This window comes from Aquila chrysaetos, chromosome 13, assembly GCF_900496995.4.
Source record: "Aquila chrysaetos chrysaetos chromosome 13, bAquChr1.4, whole genome shotgun sequence".
In the NCBI taxonomy this organism is placed as follows: Eukaryota; Metazoa; Chordata; class Aves; order Accipitriformes; family Accipitridae; genus Aquila; species Aquila chrysaetos.
The window spans coordinates 33,231,070-33,252,196 of record NC_044016.1 but is presented as its reverse complement, the minus strand read 5'-3'; the positions used below and the strand labels follow the sequence as shown (position 1 = coordinate 33,252,196).

At 37.3% G+C, this 21,127-nt stretch overlaps 1 protein-coding gene across 1 annotated transcript in view; it reads right to left on the bottom strand.

The window, feature by feature from the left end:
- Nucleotides 1–691: 691 nt before the first annotated feature.
- Nucleotides 692–21,127, bottom strand: part of COG2 (component of oligomeric golgi complex 2) — a 39,793-nt gene continuing 19,357 nt past the window's right edge. The window contains exons 14-22 of the mRNA XM_030035699.2: nt 17,254–17,393; nt 13,908–13,969; nt 12,434–12,585; nt 10,789–10,989; nt 9,896–9,968; nt 8,493–8,635; nt 6,068–6,207; nt 2,725–2,905; nt 692–1,131 (exon numbers count right to left, since the gene is read on the bottom strand). Coding sequence (XP_029891559.1) covers nt 1,030–1,131; nt 2,725–2,905; nt 6,068–6,207; nt 8,493–8,635; nt 9,896–9,968; nt 10,789–10,989; nt 12,434–12,585; nt 13,908–13,969; nt 17,254–17,393 — 1,194 coding nt within the window. The 3' untranslated portion in view covers nt 692–1,029. The remainder of the gene's footprint in view (nt 1,132–2,724; nt 2,906–6,067; nt 6,208–8,492; nt 8,636–9,895; nt 9,969–10,788; nt 10,990–12,433; nt 12,586–13,907; nt 13,970–17,253; nt 17,394–21,127) is intronic.

Sequence of the window (21,127 nt, the reverse complement as noted above, 5' to 3'; positions counted from 1 at the left end):
AGCATTCTCTCATTTCAAAGCCTCAAATTCACCTCCTACTGTGCCCAGACTGTTACCTGTCCCTCACATACAAAAGAGAAATGTCAACAGGCAAATCACTCTAAGTTCAAGAGAGCTCTTTGTTAATCCTTCTACCATTTAGAACCCTAATAACACTTTCAAATTTCCTGCTATATAAAGATGCAGCTTGTACTGAAGTAACTAGGTTTGAAGTTACAAGAATTCTACACGTATTCAGGCAAAATATTCCCCTGAATTCTAGTAGACAATATAATACAAATCAGAAATACGCCAACTCTGAGTCAATTCTAGCTTAGTGAGTTAAGTTTTAGTTTGAAGGAAAACAGGTAGCCTGAATGTAACAGCCAGTAGAAGTCAGATACTGATACTAGAAATTATTTTTTAAATTTAAAGTATTTTAAGAGCTTTTTTTATGCTTTTTTTCTCACGAACAAGGTCCATGAAAAAAACCAAATCAGTAAAATGAAAACTTTCAAAACCCAAACAAGAGCTAACCATATCCCACGATGAGGGAAAGCAGGTTAAGTGCAAAGCAGTAACAAGAAATAGCAGATTCCTATTCCTGTAAGCACTTTCTTTAATCCAGAAGAGCTGGAATAAAGTCCCTTTGAAAACTTTTGACAGCCATCAATGAATACATTTGATTTAAAAACATATGGGACATCAGAAGTTAGGAAGACAATTTATTACATGTTATTTTCATCATATAAGTTCATTCTTCTACATTTTAAGATGTACAACAAAAATAAAAAACCATTTTCTTCCACTTTTATTCTATAGTAGAAAGTTTAGAACTTTTGATTGCTTTCCATATAATGGAAAACTATGGTAAATTCTCAGTCTTTTGGTGAAACAAGCCTATCTTGACAGAAGATCCACTGATTTGTTGCTCGAGATACATTAGGAAGCACTTCATTGCTACTTATTTGGTAAAATAAAGAAGAGTTAAATTCTCTCTCTTTCTTTTAGGGACATTGTTTATCTTCAATCACATGCTTTCAAAAACGTCTAGGATTGTTCTGCTGTAGCCTGATCCTTGGCAGTTAGAACCAGCTCTGTAAGGGCTGAAAAGCTTTTTATGCTGCTTGTTTCCAGTCCCATGTTTCGTATCTAAAAAGACACATAAGAAACATCAGTTTTCTTTAAAACATCAAAAGCTCACAAATTATTCTACTTAAAACATTTAGCAAAGCATATGTGTTGTCCTGCATCAACGTGCGGCAAAAAACCACAACTGCATATAGTGCACACTATAAAAAAATTTGTATCCAACTTTGCTCAGTTAAGTCTTTCCAGTTAATGTAGTGTCTTGCAGGGAAATACTGAACCATCTTCTAGGCAACTTGTAACTAAAGCCAGTTGGAAGTTTTCCAATGAAACAGAGAGAGAAACTTGGCTGTAACTTTGTTTTCATATGCATTGATTTCAACTGAAATTTTTTCAAACCCCAAATGAGGTTTCTGGGCAAAACTTTAAAGATAAACATGAATACATCCAAGAACAGCCAACAGCATGATGATGAAAGCATTTCAATAGGCTGCAAGGGCCTATGGTTCTAGCTTCGAACTTCCTGGGGGATGAAAACAACTCTACAAACAGAGGTTGCTACGAGTCATTTCTTACCCAGGAAATCTATTGCTCTGACAATTAGAAAAATACAACCATGAAAAAACTAAGAGTGCACTGAAGAAGAAAAATCTGGATCTAAATAAAACCACAATGAAATGACTCTGAAAAGGTGTTTACTGCTGGAACTCTTTGTAATGTTCACATGTACCAAAACAGCTCCTAAACTATTATGAATAATCTATCCCAGTTCAGCTTAAATTCACATCGGAGTGATGTTAGTGCAGATAATAGGAATAAAAGAACAAAAGCCCAACCCCAGTCAAAAACTGCCAAATAATAGTTCTTGTTAGTAAGAGTTCTGTACTTCCACCCAAATCTTATTCCTTTGTGGTAGGTCTCAGATATGGGAAAAGCATTTGCTCACATACAGGCTTTATCTACCTGTAATAATGCATCAACAGCTCATAAACAAGACTGATGACAACTGTTTGCAACTAATGATATGGACCTGCACTTGAACGTTTGTTTATTTCTATATATAATTTTCAGAAAAAAATGAGTACAAAACAGTATGCCTATACAATCTGATGTAGCTACTGCACACACTTCCTGGAATATTTTCTTCTTTTATTTGTTTTGTTATTTAAGGTTTCATATTTGGCACTGAAAGGAACTTACAGTTATGCAGCACAACAAATAAGGCTAACATCTTCAAAGCTCTTGGGAATAGACCCTTGACTATGCAGTAACTCAAGGCTGGAAATACCCAGAGAGAAGGCAAACAAAAGCAGGGCCATAAAGATGTTTCCCTCAGAGCTAAGGAAGGTCCCTGCCCTCTGATCTGTCCACACAGTGTTTCTTCTTTGTGCTTCTAAGCATCTAAGCAGTACTTGAATTTTGAATAGTAAGAAACACAAGCTATGCATGTGTATAAGAAAGGACAGGAAAGCATGCATTGCTCAAGTGGTATCTACAATCACCAAGGTCTCAAGTCACCTCCATTATACAGATGTGAAAAAACAATGCAAACCCCTGCCAAACCAAAAAAGTAAGTGAAGCTTCCCTTTCCTCCTATATCTCACTCCCTTCCAAAACCAGTAGTAACAGTAAACAAACTTGTTCCTGATAACTTACTTGTTCTCCAAAATACTCAACATCTAGAGCCAGCTGTAGTCGGATTTTGTTATCATCACTCATGCCCCCATTTGTACCAACAGGATTTGAAGTTGTAGTTCTTCTGGCTTGCTTCAACCTTTTTAGGCTCTCTTCCATTTTCTTAACAGAACTTAGCACATCAGATACAGTTTCATAATACCTAAATTAAGGAAGATTAATGAGAAAGAAAAAAATTACACTGCTACAGAAAAGCCTACTTGATACACATTAGTACATCACTGGCCCTGAGAAAAATGCTGAACAATGCTGGTAGGAATGGTTTTCCTTGTGAGGAAGCTACTTATGTTTCCATCATTGTCAATTAATCAGTATTTCCATCATTAGTTCTAGAGGTCAATCTGAAGATTACTATTCAGTGTTGAAGCCTCCTTCTTATCACAACATTTTTGAACTGCTCAACATGTTTGAACTCAATAGAGACCAAGGAATGCAATTGCTCAATTTCAAAAAGTCTGAATCAGCCTCTATTTACAACCAATAGAGCGCTAAGTAAAATTCCTTTTACAAGCAGGACAAGAATAACAGCCTGACAGACCAAAAAATACATAGTTTTAGACAAGTTACAGAAGTGTGCATGTATATGAGAGTGTGCAAGTGCACACCAGTCAGAAATGCCTATTTCTAAAATGAAGAAACTGATCTAAACAGGACTCTTAGGAAGCTGGCAGGAAAAGTCAGAAAAACAGTAATGCCAAGTTGGAAATAGTATAGATGGAATAAAACACCACTTCCCACATACTGGGATCCACAATAAAGAAAGCATAGAATCAAACAAGGTAAACAAATCAACTAATCAGCAAAAGTTCCAAAAGCCTTATGGACTGAAATCTCATGCCTAAATGGAAAGCCATAATATCATATAATTAACTAACAGATGCCCAGGACAGCGAATTGTTAAGAATAGCTGAGAAGAGAAAATAGAGCAACAGTGGGAAATTAGAGGATCCATAATCAAACAACTACTGTAAGAATCAAGGAAGTTGAAAGAATCTTCCCAGTGCTTACTTTTAAAAAGGGAGGCAACAGAAAGCAGGCAAGCTTTTTAAGGGATAATTAGATAGGAACGGCTAAAGAAAAAGTGCTTGCCAGTGCCATGGAAGCTGTTTCAAGATACCATTCTACAAAAAGTAAAAGGATACCAATAGAAGTCAACCATGCTCTCTTTTCATACTTTGTGGTATTTCCTAGTACCACTCACTTGTGAAGACTTCCTACTTCTGCTGTACTTTGAAGTTCTTCTGCCATATAAACAAGTTTAGTCCTCAGAGGTTTTTAACCAGTTTATGCTCTTTTCTGTTTTTTTTCTCATTTGGATGCCAGAAGATATTGTCACAGCAGGCAATTAAATTAATTACTTGCATCTACATTCTCAACGAAGAAACTACAATATTCCCCCATTTAAGAAATTCAGTTTCTTTGCCTCTTTTCTTGTTCAGTGAGGATAAGACATTTTAAAACAAACTGATAAGAATAGTAACAACAAATTATGAAAACAGAATTCAACAGAAAATTCTAAGAAATTAACAAATGACCCTGCCAATCTTACCCATGTTTAACCATTACCACTGTGTTTAACCTAGTACTTAAGTTGGTTTTGGCAATGCTGACATGGAAGGTGAGAAACTGCTTTTTTGGGGGGAAAAAAGCTCTGGCTGGATCCAAGGAACTACAGAACAGCTACTTAATTTGCATGGTGTCACCAGATTTACTGAAGCTTTCTTTAAAAGCAAGGCTTACTAGACACAGAGAGGTACATAGACTGACAGACAAGAATTCTAAGATACTTTAGTTCTACAAGCATGCAACTTGACATTCCAGAAATCTTTGGAGTCCTTCAGCAACGTTACTTAAACATAACTGCTGTGGGTTAAGAACAAGCTTCTTTTTATGGACTAATAACTGGTTAAGAAAAGAGCCACCAAGCTTGAAAAAGCAGGTTTTGTGCAAAATGGAAGTGACCAGTGGAATCCGGACCAATCTATGCTCAGCCCTGGCCAAAATACTTAAGAATAATTTTAAGGACAGTTGGTGAATATTTGAGTGTCAAAATTGTCTTATAATTTTAAATTTATTCTGAATAACCAAAAAAGTGAGTGCAAAGCGCTGCAGATGCATTGGGCATTAATAAGTACCTGAGAGGTGCCAGAAGTGGAGCAGCAGGGAGGGATAAGGAGGCGAAGGGCAGGCAAGAACTCATGTTCTGACTATAGTTTGAAGCCTCAGTATTATGCGGCTAATTCTCAGAAAACATCAATCCAAGGCTCAGCAGCAGCCAACAGACAAGACAATATGCTAAGAATTATTAGGAAAACCATGTAAGGACAGACAGAAATCACAGCATCACACTTTAACCTGCATGGACTCTTCTGACCATACCATCTATGACCAGAAAGGACAAAGAAAACGAGCAAACAACAACTATAGAGAAGGGAAGAGGAAAGAAACATCAAAATCGGCAAGGGGACTCTTTAGTCTGGAGCAAGACTACAGAGATATAAAAAATTATAGCTGGCACAAGGAATAAATTGTCCACAATGCAAGAAGTAGGGGGTATCCAGTGAAATCATCTGGAAAAACTTCCAAGAAGTATTGCCTTCTCATGTTACTCAGTTTAACTGCCTGAACTCACAGAATGCAACATCCCACAGCAGTATGAATATAAAATACAGCTAGACAAACAGACCGAAACAAAATCCAATAACGAACTTAATTCAGATGGATATTCATGCTCAAGAAGTCTTCAAGATGCTAACTAGGAAGCAGAATATCTTCTAAAGAAGGTATTGCTTTATGACTGCCTTATTAAACTGTGAACAGTTATCTCTTCAGCAGTTAAAAAAAATCCAAAGCTTTTTTTTTTAAACCACTAAAAAGTTGGACAATCATTACATACATTAAAAAGTCAAAGGAAAGCAGAACTCAAGTTTCTTGAAAATTCAACCATTGTTCACTGAAAATAACATGAGGTTAAGGTTTTATATTGATTCTGAAACAAAATGCAAATTTTTAGTTCATTGCTGCATTACTACAGCCAAACAATTTTTCAAATGCCCTATCCACAATGTCACATTTGCAGAGATCTGAGCACAAGCCAGGTCTCTGGATTCCCTGCCCTGTTTTTCATCTGCTGAATACCCAACATCGGAGTAAATCTGAAGAAATGCACCCTGCCAAAAGAGGGGTATATTCTTGGATTTTTACACTTATGCTAATTCATAGTGTTCTGGTTTTTTCCTGTGCCCATTCAACAGACACTGGAGTTTTTAATTAATGCAGAGAATGTTCTGTATGGTTGTCTTACTTTTGTGTGCTTTCAGAGAGGGCACCTTCCAACCACTGATGAACCATGGGCTGCTTCAATGTATCTTTGTATTCATTCTGTAGCCGGTAGAAGGGCTTAAGAGCACTATCAACATAAGGTGAAGCTTTAGTTGGCACCTCCTGGTAGATGACAGGGAAACAAAGTGGGGAAAAAGAACCATTTACTTACTGAAAGCATCAACACCAAATTCTAGCACGTATATAAAATGCTAAGCCTGCACCTAAGCAAAGAGATACATACTCCATTCACGACAAATCCATGTAGAGGTCATTGTACATAGGAAAGACACCATCACAAAATCATTCGGTAGTGTTATACAATGTGATATAGTATAAAACAAGGTTCAAAATGACCAAAGCTTTTTGAGATGCATGTGCCAGCCAGCCACTCCTATTATCATGGCATGATCCTGAATGCCCTTTCTGCTCACGCTGATTTCAGAGAAAGCTGAGCAGACTCAGCGTCCACAACAGACTATTAGACCTTTTTAAAAATGCCTACTGTTTTGTACTATTCTTCACTAAGCTGAAGACATTGTTCCTTCTGTTCTTATACCATCCTGCTCCCTCAGTATATTTTCCAGGAGAATGCTTTTGGGATAACTAATATCCCCTCAATATCTTCTTCTCAGCCAGTCTGGGTTGCAGAGTGCTTCATCTCTCCAGGGATGACCCATACATAGCTTGGGTGAATCTCATGCAAAGCAACGGAACATATCCAGGGTACACACAAAATCTGACACCTGAAATACCTCATTAACCTCTTAGAGTTCCAAATCTTAGAACTTGGCCAAGCAAAAGAGCCTTTGCACATCCAATTCCTGCAAAGACTATCCTCATGCCAAATTCTGAATTCTGGTGAAAAAATCAAAGTAATACAACATAGTAAAAATAAAGTTGCCAGCACTTAACATGACTGTAATGAAGTACCTTCTCCACCCAAGTCGTCTCTCTCCTGTTTATCAGTTCAGGCTTTGCACCACACAAAGCCAGTTAGACTGATGGCCAAGAGAGCAATGCAGTCACACTCATTGAGTACAGAGCTCAAGCTAGCAACTCAACTGACTTGAAGGTAGCCAAGTCCTGCGTCTTTGTTTTGGCACAGTTAGCCCACCATCTGCTTAGACATCCCATGGACAACGGAGAGATTATGGCAGTCCACTAAATCAATCACTATGCAGAGTTTGCTTTCAGATAACTGAGCTAAGCAGTGTAGGGTTGTTGGGTTTTTCACCCTCCTTGGACTTACATACTTTGTTCTACTCTTTCCTTAAGTAAAAATATTCTTTGTTAAAGACAGAACAATCTAGTCACTACATAGATGAATTTTATTAGCCTTGAGGTTGTTTCTGCTTTTTAAATACAATTTCTGATTAAGTATGTCCTTAAAACTAAGACAGTGAGAAACCTTAGTAATAAACTGAAGTAATAAACTACTCCCTTAGGAACAACTTCTCTTCCAGCTTACCTTAAATATTTAGCACACAAAGAAAATTTAATACCTTTGAAAGAAGTAGACTTAACAGCTCTAATTTTTTCCATTTAGCCACTGCATTGCTGGTGGCAGCACAGTTTCTTCGTGATATCCAGGAAAGTTCTTTTGATTTTGGTGAGCCAAGGCAACCCTCACCCCACCCTCAACCAAAACGACCCCACAAACAAGCAGGAAGAAAGAGCAAGGGGAGAGGGGGTGAATGGGAAAGAACAGCCTTCTGTGTTCAAATTAGGCAAGGATGTAGTAGTCTGTGGTTCCTGTTACTCAAATCTTTCTCTGTTGCCTGAATGATACCAAGCTAACTACCAACACAACTCTGCAGACAGACTGGCAAAGGCATGTCACAGTAGTAGAACAAGCCAAGATCAGACAATTGGGTTTGGTACCGTATTTCACCATTACTTTTTATTAGTTTCTCAACAAATTACTCTTTTTAGCCATTCTCATCTTGTTCCTCCGGTGCAAGATAATTCTTGAATCAAATCCAAGCTGCTAGCTCACTGGGAAGAAGTTTCTCAACATAGCAGGCAGAAGAGTCATCCTCCCAAAAGAAGCCTGCCACTCCGCAGCACTGCATCTTATGGTATATGCTATGACACAAGGGCAACACATTTATTCTCATTAACCCTTTTTTCTTTTGCACATTAACCGTTTTACTCCTTGCTCTTCCTTCTGTCTCAGGCCTGTGCTCTCATCTTTGTTAGCCTACCTAAAATTTGAAAATACCATTATTTTTTTCCTTTGCAATGAGGTAAACAGTAAATCACTAAATTATCTCATGGTATTTAATAGGGTTCTTGACTGTCAAGCAGATATGGACAGGCCTGAAGAACTCATAAATGTACTACCCAGTTAGCATTCTTAGCATAGGCCTTACCGATTTATTTTTTCATCTGCAACCAGCACTGACCTTGTTGGTTCTCCTATATAGTCTTGGAACTTCCAGTGCACTCTTCAGGGAAGCGAAGGAGGACTCACTGAGATCCTGGATAATCCTGTTATTCAAGGTAGGCATGCAGGCTGATAAAGAAGTCTTTGAGTCTTCCAAGGCTCCTATTGAAGTAAAAATGCTAAAGTTTAAACTGAGCTACCCTGCCCAATCACAACATAAATTATGTGAACTCCGCCATCATCCCAATCTCACTCACTATCCTAGATGGCTGCTGGTGTCAAATACAGGATGCTTACTAAATAAATACACACCAGCCATTTATAAAACATCACCAGTAACATTAACCATTCCTCAGCCAGAAAAACAGATGGAGGGACAGAAAGAAAAATAGGGGTCAGGTAACATTCTCCAGGTTCACAGTTTTTTCAGTATTACCAATGTAGCAAGGGGCTCGAATCAAAAGGCTCTGACCTACCAAGGAAACTGGTCGTGAAATTCTTTCTCACAGTACCTAAATTCCCTGTAGGAGTGTCTGGAACATGCTCAACTCAAAGCTCTGATTGACAGCAGACTATCTACTGAGCGGGGGATGTGCACAAGCTCCTACCTCTCTTAGGGACTTGGACATCTACCAATAACCCTGATTTAGAGATTTAAGTGGAATTCACAGTGCAGAACTTCTGGCTGTACTTGAAGACAGGGACTAGTTCAATCACCCAACTACATGCCTGGCTTTAGTTACTAAATTAAAATCAGACTCCATGTTTCACATAAAGAATGATCAGACTACAAAAAAAACCAAAAACAAACAAAAAAAACCCACCACAAAACAAAACAAAACCAAACCACCAGAAAAAGAGAGGCTAAAATACTTAATTGCTTCTGTCCTCTGAAGTTAAGGTATTTAACTATGAAACTTTGACAACTCTCCTCCTTACATGATTCATCAGGCCAGAGAGAGAAAAATCTTTTTAGAAAAATATTTTAGTTTCAACTGGATAATGGAAAGCCTCTCCTTACTTCTTCCCCATTTCCTTTACAAGTAGGATTTTAAAGGTATGATATGAATCTTCTCGTCTTAGGTCCCCCACTTCCTGGAGAAGCATCCTAATTACCAGACAATGACAAGTTACTTCCAAAAAAACCCACCAAACAAACCCAACCCCTCCTCTAAAAACCCAAAGCACTTCAGACTCACTCAATTGTAATCAAACATTTTCCAGACTCCAACATCTGTTCAAAAGTTTCTATTTAACAATTTAAACCTAAGCAAGCTTCATTAAATAATAAAAACATTAGTATTTTCAAATTTTTCATTGTAAATAATGAAACTGTGTGTAAAAGCTGATTTTGGTTGGTTGGCAGGCAGCAGGGATTTGGGAGAAAGGGGAAAGAGACTGAATTCAGCCTCTCAGCTTTACCTGCAATACAAGATACATTCTTGAAGCCAATCATTTCAAGTTTTGGTTTAATCATTTCTAAGATATCAGGAATCTGAACAAAAAAACCCAAGAGATACAGTCATGTTATAAACATATTTTAATTACTTTTCCTACATTCTTTAAGTTTCCAGTGCATCAAAAGACACCTTCAATCTTTTCTACATTTTTACTGCATTTATGGGAAATCAGTACTAGAAGAATACAATATTCACAGGAATTAAGGCCTATGCAATAAATCCCCTGTCTTACTATTGCCCTCAGAGGAAATAATTAGAATTAACAAAGTATTATCAACCCAGATGCAACTTACAACTTCACAAATTACAGAAATATCAGCCTTATTGACCAAAAATACACAGAATTCACCCCTACTGGAAGAAAATTTGATATCATATATCTCTTTTCCAAGGTTCTGGATCATTAGTAAAATATAATCATAATGATAAAACCTTTTTCAACCTCAAAGACTAAAACTAGTAAACATTTAAAAGAGAACATAATATTAAAGCTGAATATTGCACCACACTCCAGAGTTTTTACTAGCAAAGGTAAGACTCTGACACAGTGACGCTTTGCAGCAAAAATGAGCAGAAACATTATTTTAGGGGTTAAGTCCAGCAGCTACTGATAAAAAGAGTTTAAATACCTGAAGTGGTTTCTCTGTAATCTGCCATTCCAAATAAGCACAGAGTAGACCATTTATTTCAGGTGATATTTTCTATATCAGACTACTCCAGTTTTAGCATTTAAGATAAAAAAATTGCTTTATGGTACATTATTTTAAACAATTTAATGTCCTTAACAAGATGCCAAACAATATTGGCACATAGATCAACAAAGATTCTTTTGTAAGTAAAGTCACAAGCACAAACCTGATCCTGGAGTTTGTCCAGATCTGCAGCAACATATACCAACTGAGTACTAGATATAGAAGGCAATGGCTGACTTTCTGGAGAAGCCCCGTTCCCTTGGTCCTCACTAGAGTTGAGGCTTACAGAAGATTCCTTTCTACCAACTGGCACTGATTTTTTGCTTTCCTTCATATTCTCACTGGAAATGGGCCTTACAGAAACCTGAAACATGAAATTGAGATGTGAGCCCTAGCAACAGTGAAGGCAGTTAAAGTTGGACAAACACCACATAAAGGATTTGTAAGTTCTCAGCATTAGAATGCCACACTTACAAGGGATATTAGCGTTCCTAAATTACGTTACAAAAAGATATTTTTAAAACAGTTTTTGGTGCACTAAGGAGTTGGATGCTTTGAGGCAAATTTGTCACTATAGTAGAGGGCAGTCCAGTCCTACAGCAATTTTCACCTGTGTGGTGTTCAAATTAACTTCTGCACTGGAGGGATGTGCAGGGCCAAAAATTTGATCACTATCTGCTTCACAGAAACAGAAACTTCACAGAAGTTTATTTTCATATGCTGGAATACAAAAATCATAACCGCTCACTGCTGTCAAACAACCCCTTTCTCCCACCTCCTCTAGCCCTCTGCTGTCAGGCACATGCTTCACTCAACTACTCTGTTTTAACTCCAGTACTTACCAGTACTTTTCATGAGCCAATTTAGCTGACAACTGAGTCATTGAGTCTTAAGAAAAGGATAAAGAGAGATCTTACTGCTGTCTTCAATTACCTAAGGGGCATGTATAGAGAAGAGGTAATCGGACTTTTCCTTGAGGTACAGTGACAGAGTAAGATGCAAGGGACATGGACTGTAGCAAGGGAAATTCTGATCAAATATGACGTAAAAGTGGTCAGTCATTGAACCAGGGTTCCCATAGAGGTGTGAAATTGCCATCTTTGGATATACTAAAAATTCAACTTGAAAAGGCTCTGCACAACCTTATCCAAGCTGGCACTGTTTTGAGCAGGAATTGGGACCAGGTGACCTCCAGAAGTCCCTTGAAAACCAAATTATTCTATCATGCTGTCTTCTTATGACACAAGAAACAGGGGGAAACTTGTATGGCTGGGAGCAGGGAGTAGAAGAGCAAAGCACACCACCTCTCCTGCTCAGAAGCAGGGAATCCTTGATGTTGAGTCAGTTGCCCATGAAACTTCCAGTGTTACAGTCTCAACACTGAGCAACTGATCCAGATTAATTTACCCCCCCCCTTTTTTTTTTTTGCAGGGTTAGTTTTTACCTGGTTCAGTTTCACAACCTCGTTCACTGTATCAACAAGTAAACGCTTACACAAACAGAAAAAAACCCAAAGATTATGGCTACTTCTCTCAGTGGCAGAGGCAGCCTTAAGCATACATGGAAGTACAGCCTTGGCAACCATCAGACAGTAATACTGCAGCAGCACTGAAATTTGTGGTTAATAACATATTTTGCAGTGATACTTTTTACAAAACACACTCATGAACTGATTGAAAGTGTTCTTGTTAAAGAATGCTAAATTCAGGAAAAAAGCGCTTAAAAAGAGGTCACATACTTTGTTTCAAAAGGTCTCTTATTGATGGACATACCCAATCACCAAAACCATGAGCATGCTGTTCTCTTACCTCACCAACGAACACAGAGTAGCGTGCCAAAATTTGCAGACTAAGTTTCCACAGACGGTGTGCTAATAACGGTAAAAACATTTGATCTGACCAGCACTTCAGAAGACTCGTCCAGACCATGTGAGTGGCCAAAAGACAGTATGAGCTGCCAGCTAGAAACAATCAGACAACAAAGGTCAAGTTCCTTAGCACATTTTAAAAAGCTGTAACATCAGTGTAATTGTGTTACCTGAGATTTTTTTTGTTAAAAAAAAAAAAAAAAAAAAAAAAAGTAAAAAAAGAGTCTTCCAAAAGACACAATCACAAAGATAGCAAAGAGGATTTATTAAGCATTGTTGGAAACAAACTCTTAAAGTATTAGCTCCTCATTGATTTAGATTTAAAATTCCACTAAATCTGGCTGTAGCTGTGCAGGCAAAAGCAACAAATGAGAATTTGCCTGCAACAAAGGCAGGAACAGCTTGGCCAAATAATCCACTTCAGGAGATAACATTTCCAGCATAATTTTTGGCTGTCTTATGAAGAAGTTGTATTAGACATGCTTGCCAGCCTTAACAGTAATACTGTCTTAGCACTAAACTACTGCTCCTGTCACAGTTACATCTGAGATATCTGCTAGAAATATTTATTTAAAAAACAGTAGGAATACCCATATTTAAACCAAACACTTTTAAAGCAGTTCATGCACTAACATTTTATAGTATACAATCAGAGAGCTAAGAAATGTGTCTGCAAGTTCCAGGCAAACGCCTCGAAGTGGTAGGATTTATGCATTTCGTCTTCATTAGGATTTTTTTCTCCTTGCTCTCTTCAGAGAGCATGTGTGTGTGTGTATATATATATATATATGTATACACACACACACAGAGACACATATTTATGTGGCTCTTAGCTGCTGCCTTCATAAGTATTTACTCTGTTAACTGAAGTAAGTTTTTCTGATTACAATATACTTCTAATGAATATACCACGTTTTCCCTTCCACTCTAATCCTTCCTGTGCATACCTCATCTTCTCATAATCAATGTATGTTTTTGGAGCAGACAGCAACACTATAAACCATAGCAAGCCTAAATGCTGCCAACAGAGAGCCATTTTTGCCTCTACATAGCCCTACAACAATTAAGAAAAATATGCCCCAATAACACAGCATAGCCTTTTGGTTGTCACTTAGAGGATGGCAAATGCAAGTTTAGCTCCTTCTTGCACTGAGGGGATACTTCCACAAATATGTTAATGGCTGCTGCCAAAATGGTGTTTTTAGTAAGTAAAGTGATCACTGAACAGTACTCTCATATTGCCTTCTCTATAAAAATGTATTACACTGTTTAATCAGCTCATCAGAAAACAGAAAGCTCATGTGAACCTGTGGGATACATGTTACTAAATACTCAACAGACAGACAGTAACCACTGCTACTTACACCACTGATTCCTTCACAATAGAGAAATTATTTTTTGCAATAAAAGTTTACCTGGTGCTTCCTCTAACGTATCTGAAAGTGCTTCTTCTAAGGCCCCTGCTATTTCTCTGAATCTGAGAGATAGAAAATTTTTGAATATTACAATTCAACAATTGCTTAAATTGATGCCTAAACATTTTTTCAATGTTTATTTCAATATTATTTCAATGTGCTATCAATGCACATAAACAAATTTTAAACATGGGGTTATTTTTGCCCAACATAAATTGGGATATAAACCAGACCAACACTTGGAAGAGAACCTTTGACATTTTACAGGCAGATACGAAGCTTATAGTTCAGGAAATTATTAGTCACAGTTGCAAACATTATCAAAATGATAGCTCACAGAGTGTCAAGTCTTCAGCTTTTTTGAGGAGTGAAGCTTTTTATTTTGTTACTGTTTTTAAAGTAAAAGTGAACACATTGTCTCATACTTGCTTTAGCTGACCTTCAGATATGTCATGTGACACCGGAGGCTTCAGCTTTCTACATGTTTGTTAACATACAGTGGCATAAGGTTCTGCAAACAATTCTGTACCTGATAAAAATCAATAGTTCCTCACAGGATACCTTGACCCCCTTTATAAAAAATTCACCCTTCAAAAAAGTAAAAAAAATCCTGCCTCCCCAATTTTTTCGGTATAGCAGCAAAGTTAATATTAAAACCTCTGATACTTTTCCATATTTAAACCATATTGGATAAACAACATAGCATTTCCCTCATCTAAAAATTGTCAAGCATGAGCTGCAGAAAATGCTTCTTTAACCCGGTTTTCCCTCTAAATGGTGAAACAAAGCTATTGTTTTAAGCTCCCCTATAGAAAGTTCTATTGTCATTGGTTTCCCCTTTCTTCTTTTTATGTGCATCATAGTAATTCTGTAACCCTTTCTATCAAACTTACTAATTACAAACCTGTAGGGCTGCTCTTAAAGCCTCTTAATTGTCATTTCCAGATCAGAACAGGGGCGCACCTAGCTTTTCTTGTTCAAACTCCTAATGGAGTAGATGCACGTTTAGCAACTAAACATATTTTAGAAATATTTGTGAACTGGCTTCAAAGCCTCACTCCTGCATGTGCACCACTTCCACTGACAGAGCACTGTCTTTAAGTCTTATGGTGAAAAAGATTAGAGAATGGAATCGGATTTTTAACAATGACATAATTTTTTGCTGAATGTTTCTTACATAGGAAAAAAATTTCCCCAATGTGGGGTTCACTACAGTTCCACAATTAGTTGTACTGACATAACTGAAGGAATGGCAAGGGAAAGAGTTACTGGGGCTGTTTGTGCTAGCACTGCTGCAGAAGAAATGCCTGTACATCGATCTGTTCCTCAAAGGATCGTTTGTAAAGGCTTTAGCGAGGGCTGATTGTTCTGGGTAATTTCCGTAATTGAAAAAAGAAAAAACTCTACAGTCTTAACTATAAATGCCATAGTGCAAGATAATACTTCAATAAAAATCCCGTATGACTTAAGGATATTAACGTACACCAAAGAAAAAGCTTCCCTGATATATATAATGAATATGTTGCATTATTTTCACAGTTGTGCACTAAAGAATTCATGGGCACTTCCAAAAGTTATCACATTATTCCAATAGATAGGAATAACACAGTGATAGATGAACCAGCTCCTGTTACCCAACCATTTATTGAAATAGTGCACTATTTAGATTTACAGTAATCTTGGATTAAAGGAAAATGATTTTTTAAAAAGTTTTTTTAATCAGTCAGAGCTCAAAATACCTAATGGAAAAGAACATTTTTGAACAGAAAGAATATGGTGAAGCCCCATTTCAATTTTATGAGCAAGAGTATCAAGGCTTGATCAAGTGGTCACTTTTCTAAAAGTTGCACTTTCAAACAAAAGGGGCAGACTCACAGACCTATTAACGATACGCATCTGTTAAAAGGTTTATAATGACTACAGTTCCACGGACACATTTAGTCTGTGCACTCAGCTCTGCTACTGTAGTGAGTACTCCCGCCCTTTCCCTTGGGCCGGGACGTATATTTGTACAGTTAAGTGGTTTGGAGAAATTGATTGGAGTTGAACGTCAGCCTTTTTTTGCCCAAGGTAACAGATCCTCATATCAGTTCACTACACAGCTGCAGGACCTGATGTGCAAGCAAGGATGTCAGAGGCTGGGGCTACCATTTTACAAAATGCAGTGAACCACCAAAACACTAAGACCCTGTCCCCAGCCCCGTCCTTCTGTCACTTATCTTATATTAGCTTCAGCACTCATAAGATTCCTGGATGGAATTTTTCAGCAGCAATGTACATTTATCCTGGATTAAAGAAACTGTATAAATGTGGCTACGGTTGTACTGTTATTGCCAGTTCTAGAATTATGCAATAAAAAAGGCCACTAAAGTGATCCAGGTTAAAAATAAACATCAATTTCTCTCCCTTCTCTTTTGGAAATCTACCCATTTTTTTCTTTTCTTTTTTTTTTTTTTTTTTTTTTTTTTTTTTTTTTTTTTTGAGAGAGAGAGAGACACGCTCAGAAGGCTGTAGACGACGAGAGATCACACACAGCACACTTAGGTCATAGCAGACTTAATCAACAGTTCTCTTTCTAGCCTTCAGGCTTGCTATCCAGCCCTAAAATCAGATGTGTAGACTACATTTTCTAAAAACATGGGTTTATATTCTATTTTGTTCATTAAAATTATAGCATTACTAGAATTAAAATGGAGCTTTCTTGGGTCTCTCTGCTCTCTTCTAGCTGCAAGATCTGTAAAAGGTAATAATACTACAGGTACATAAGACCTGCTGGAAAAGTAAGCTAAAACTTATTACTTAGCTCCGCAGGAAAAGGGCAATCTTTGGGAAGGCAATGCTACAAGACCCAGCACTTTACAGAGTACATCCTGTGAGACAAAAAGGATGTCAGAAACATGGCTAGATCTGGAAAAGCTACATGTTGTAATGTCCTTTAATTCTGTGTTTCCAGGAAGAAAGAGTTCTTCCCTCATAGTAAGTATTCCTCTGGATTTGCACAAGTGGCATCCTTCAACATACAGTTTAGTTCTAGGGACACTGGAGAAAAAGAATTCGAAACAAGACTTCAAGACTTGCCTAGACCTGTTCCTGAAAGTCTTATGAGTAGCATATCAAATTCAGTGTAACTACAACACAGTACATATTGAAGAGCTGTGATTGTGCTAAATTGTTGAGAGATACATAAAACAGTTACTTGACTTCATAATTAAATTCTTAGTTTGACTTCTACTATGATTTGTTGCAAGTGAAACTGAACAATGAGGAGATCCAACCCTAAGCCAGATCATCTCACTGTGACTGAACTCTACTTTTGAAAGAGTGAACAAAAAAAATGCATACTAACCTTATTTGAAAATATACAGGCAAATTCCATTTGTTGTTAAAGCTGTGGTAAGAAGGATGAGATCTTAACCGTTTCACACTGGCCTGGGAGCCACACTGTCGTTCAAATTTCCGTACGAAATCCATACTAGTAGTGTACTTCTGCAGAAAGAGAATGAGCATTCCGATCACGCGCAGGGTCCCAGCAAACAAGGAAGGCCACCACCCATTCAGCAGAACTCTTGTATCATGCTACAGTTAAGCTTCAGGTTCAGAATGGGCTGACACTGCCCCCATCATCTAATCATACAAGGCTAAAATCCTGGATTGCAGTGAAACCAAACCCAATTAACTAGTAGGTGTTACTCTATGATTAAAAAAAGCTAGTGCGAGACACTTCTAAAAAGCATAAAATTGTCCAAGTACCCTGAACAAGCAGAACTGATCAGAGACACGCATCAGTATTTCTGAGCTGAATCACTGTGGTGGAACAACAGTGCTGCACAGCACTAAGAACAGTCAGTCGCAGGAGATACAGGTATTCAACAAACAGAAGTAATCAGGAACAAAACCCAGAAATACACATAGCCAAACACACACAAGAATGAAAGCATGGTATTTTTTTCTGTTATATAGGGTCTGTATTACAGGAATTTCTAGAACTCTCTCTCTAAAAATATGTTTTGCAAATACAAAATATTTGCAGAAGAACTTTAAACAGTTTCAGATAAACTAACTCTACCCAGTGTATACTTCTAATAAGATGTTTACAAATAGTATTAAGTCAGTTGCAAGCAAAGAGAAATTACATTAATCCTCAAATACGCTGAGGGCTTACTCTCAACAGTAACTTATTAACACCCTGAAAATAATGAAATAATAAATTAAATCATACACAAAGCAGAAAGCCAAACACTTGAGTGAAAACCAGAAGCAAAATAGTGCATTAAAATGTTATTTCACACAAAACAGACCTTGCTAACAGAACACAGAAGTTATGTAAATCAATTTAAAAATCAAAATACAGCTACAGTTAAAATCTACCTCTGCGCAATGAAAAACAGTTTGGCTTATGTGCAAGTTTCTTCTATAAAAGAAAAAAAAAATAGAAAACAGCCATAAAACCTATCATACATGCTCATTAAGACACTGCTGAAATAATGAAATAAGCCTGACTGAATCTCTCAGTGCTTCTGACTTCACTGAGGCAAGAGCAGCAGCTAGGCTGTAGCAACAAGGCTTTTACCACGATCCAGAGCACTACGCAAGTGATGTGATTTTGCCTCTTAAGAAGCAGTAAAACATTCTCAGGAGAAGCCCCTGAGTTGCTGCTTACAGGTTCTGCTCTCAGAAACTCTGACATGGGCATACTTTTGTGTTGTGTATCTCAGTAAGTTCAAGACTTTCTGTTAAACGTATAATTACAGCATATTTTTCTTGTGACATGGCAGTTTCAGTGTGTCAAGGCAGTATTCTGGAAATTGCACGCAAAAGCTTTTAGGCAACTACTTTTCTCCCAACTTGGCTGTATTTATAACACAATGGAACCGTAAAAGGTACAGGAGTTAAATCCAGAACGAATGACAGATTAGTGCTCTTTCGGGCCTCCTTTCTTAGATAATAAACCCAGCACTGTGCAAAGGCAAACAAGCCGTTAATGGTCTGCTACCTGAAGTATTAGTCAGAGATATAAACCAAACACTCTGAGAAGACCTATCACTCTCAGAATAGAAGACAACTCAAGAGATGTTTATCTAGTTATCAATAACATTATATCCAAGAGAGGGAACTAACTGCAAGATTGGCTCCCATTTCAGCTTCTAGGATTGGACTGACTGACTGCACAAAGTTATTTAAGAGAAGCTAAAAAGTGGGAAACAAAATGGAGCGATTTTCAGAGGAATCTAAACTTAAAAAATCTCAAATGAATGTTTAGGGATAAAAGAAGTATTTTTTTCAACTACCTGTAAATCTACAAATCTGACTCAGAAATAAGGGCATGACAACCTGAAACAATTTTAAAAAACTCTGCACAAGTAGTTATTTTAACATACACGCTTAACACTGCCAGTCTGATTTTCACAGGACTTAAGAAAATATTTTTCCATTCCCCTGCTCTACATCTAAAAACCTCCTAACAGATAATACTGCATATCCAAACTTTTCAGCATTAAACCTCTACATATATACATATGCAAACAAACCTGGCGAAAAAGACTTTTCTGCATTTCTATGAACCTAGAAAACAGAGATAGAAGATTAGTGTCTAAAATCTGTGGTCTGTTACTTGGGTTATCAGCAGTGCAGAAACAATTTTAAAGGGTTTTTTTACCCCCTCTTAATTCAGAGCTATTTGTCTTTAGATAGACATAACAGCATTTTTACACTTGGCATTTCAACTTCTTATTGATTTTTAGATAAAATATTTTAATGACTTAGACTCTGAGTCACATAAGCAGTCAAAAGCAGTCTGGAAAGTACTTTAGACTTACTACATGATTTACTTGAAAGTCATGGGGGGTGTTGGGTTTTTATGTTGGTTTTGTTGTGGTTTTTTGGTTTTTTTTTAAATAAACACAATGTCACTGTTGGTCAATATCAGCTTAATATAAGATGACAGCCTTTTAAAAATAATTCATTTAAAACAGCAAACCCAGCTCTTCTGAAGATAAAATACATTCTTGTGTAAACCAAGCAGCACAGGCGACAAAAGCCCAGCACAGCTCACAATTTGCAGTATGCAGGGCATTAGGTGAAAACTTCAAGAGTGACTGAAGCTTTATGGGAAACTAAGTATTCTCACCAGGGTGGGCAAACACCTTATAGTGTCATTTGCATGGCATTACCATAACTTTCTTCAACATCTATTTCATTTGCTTCTTATTCAGAGCCAGCCCTGCAAACATTCACTGTAATGCCTGCCTGCCTTCAATTATTCAATGTATCTGTATGACAGAGATCTTAAATTCCAAGAAAAATGTAAGTATTTAGTAAAAGCAGTTTTGCATGAACACAGGAAGAATCATTTGCCTTATAAACCTCCACCACCAATCTAATATTTCCCTAAGTCATCTGTCCTGATCTGCCTACTATGCCTTCCTTGAGACAATTTATCACTGCCTGCCATCTCCATCTTGAAAATAAAAGGTTTCACACTAATCGTAAGTCAAGCTGCAAGGAAAAAAAAAAATAAATCCAAATATTTCAGCAATCATGGTTAAATACAGAGAGACAGGACATGAAGAAAAGCAGAAAGCTTCTATTTTCTACTTGTGACATACTAATACAGTTCTGCCAGAGCCAATATTCATACTAGAGCAAGAAACCGGTTTCAACATTAGTAAAAGATGATTTATTAAAGGCAGAGCAGCACTGCCCATGATGAAAATACAAGAGTGACAAGTACTTTAAATTCATTTTATAATGTAAGCTTGCTTCATAATTGGTTGCGATATCAGAGAAAATGCTTCTTTTATGTTCTAAACCATACTACACTGCCTCCAAGTATTTTTATTTCTTTTAGTTGACTTGTGTTTCTAATCACAACATAATCTGCAATTCTGAAAGAGAGCAAAAGCTAAAACAAGCAAGTGAAACAAAGAATTTTTTTAACCTTCCCATAGTATAGAGCAAGTTGTAACACAGGTATTTAATTAACATGAAAGCCCTTGCTATACAGAGGTGCTAGTCTTGGGCAAACACTGGAGTAGTCCACTCCCAGCTTCACTTATGTTGTAATTCTACAACTAAGAACGAACATCTACTCCTAAAACAAATACTAAGGCCAAATTCACATGACTAAATGGCTTCCAATAACTTCTGTATGAGCCTTCCTGACAAACTTGAGGGGAGAATTAATTCCTATGAAAATTAAATCAAGTGGTTTGAGATAACCT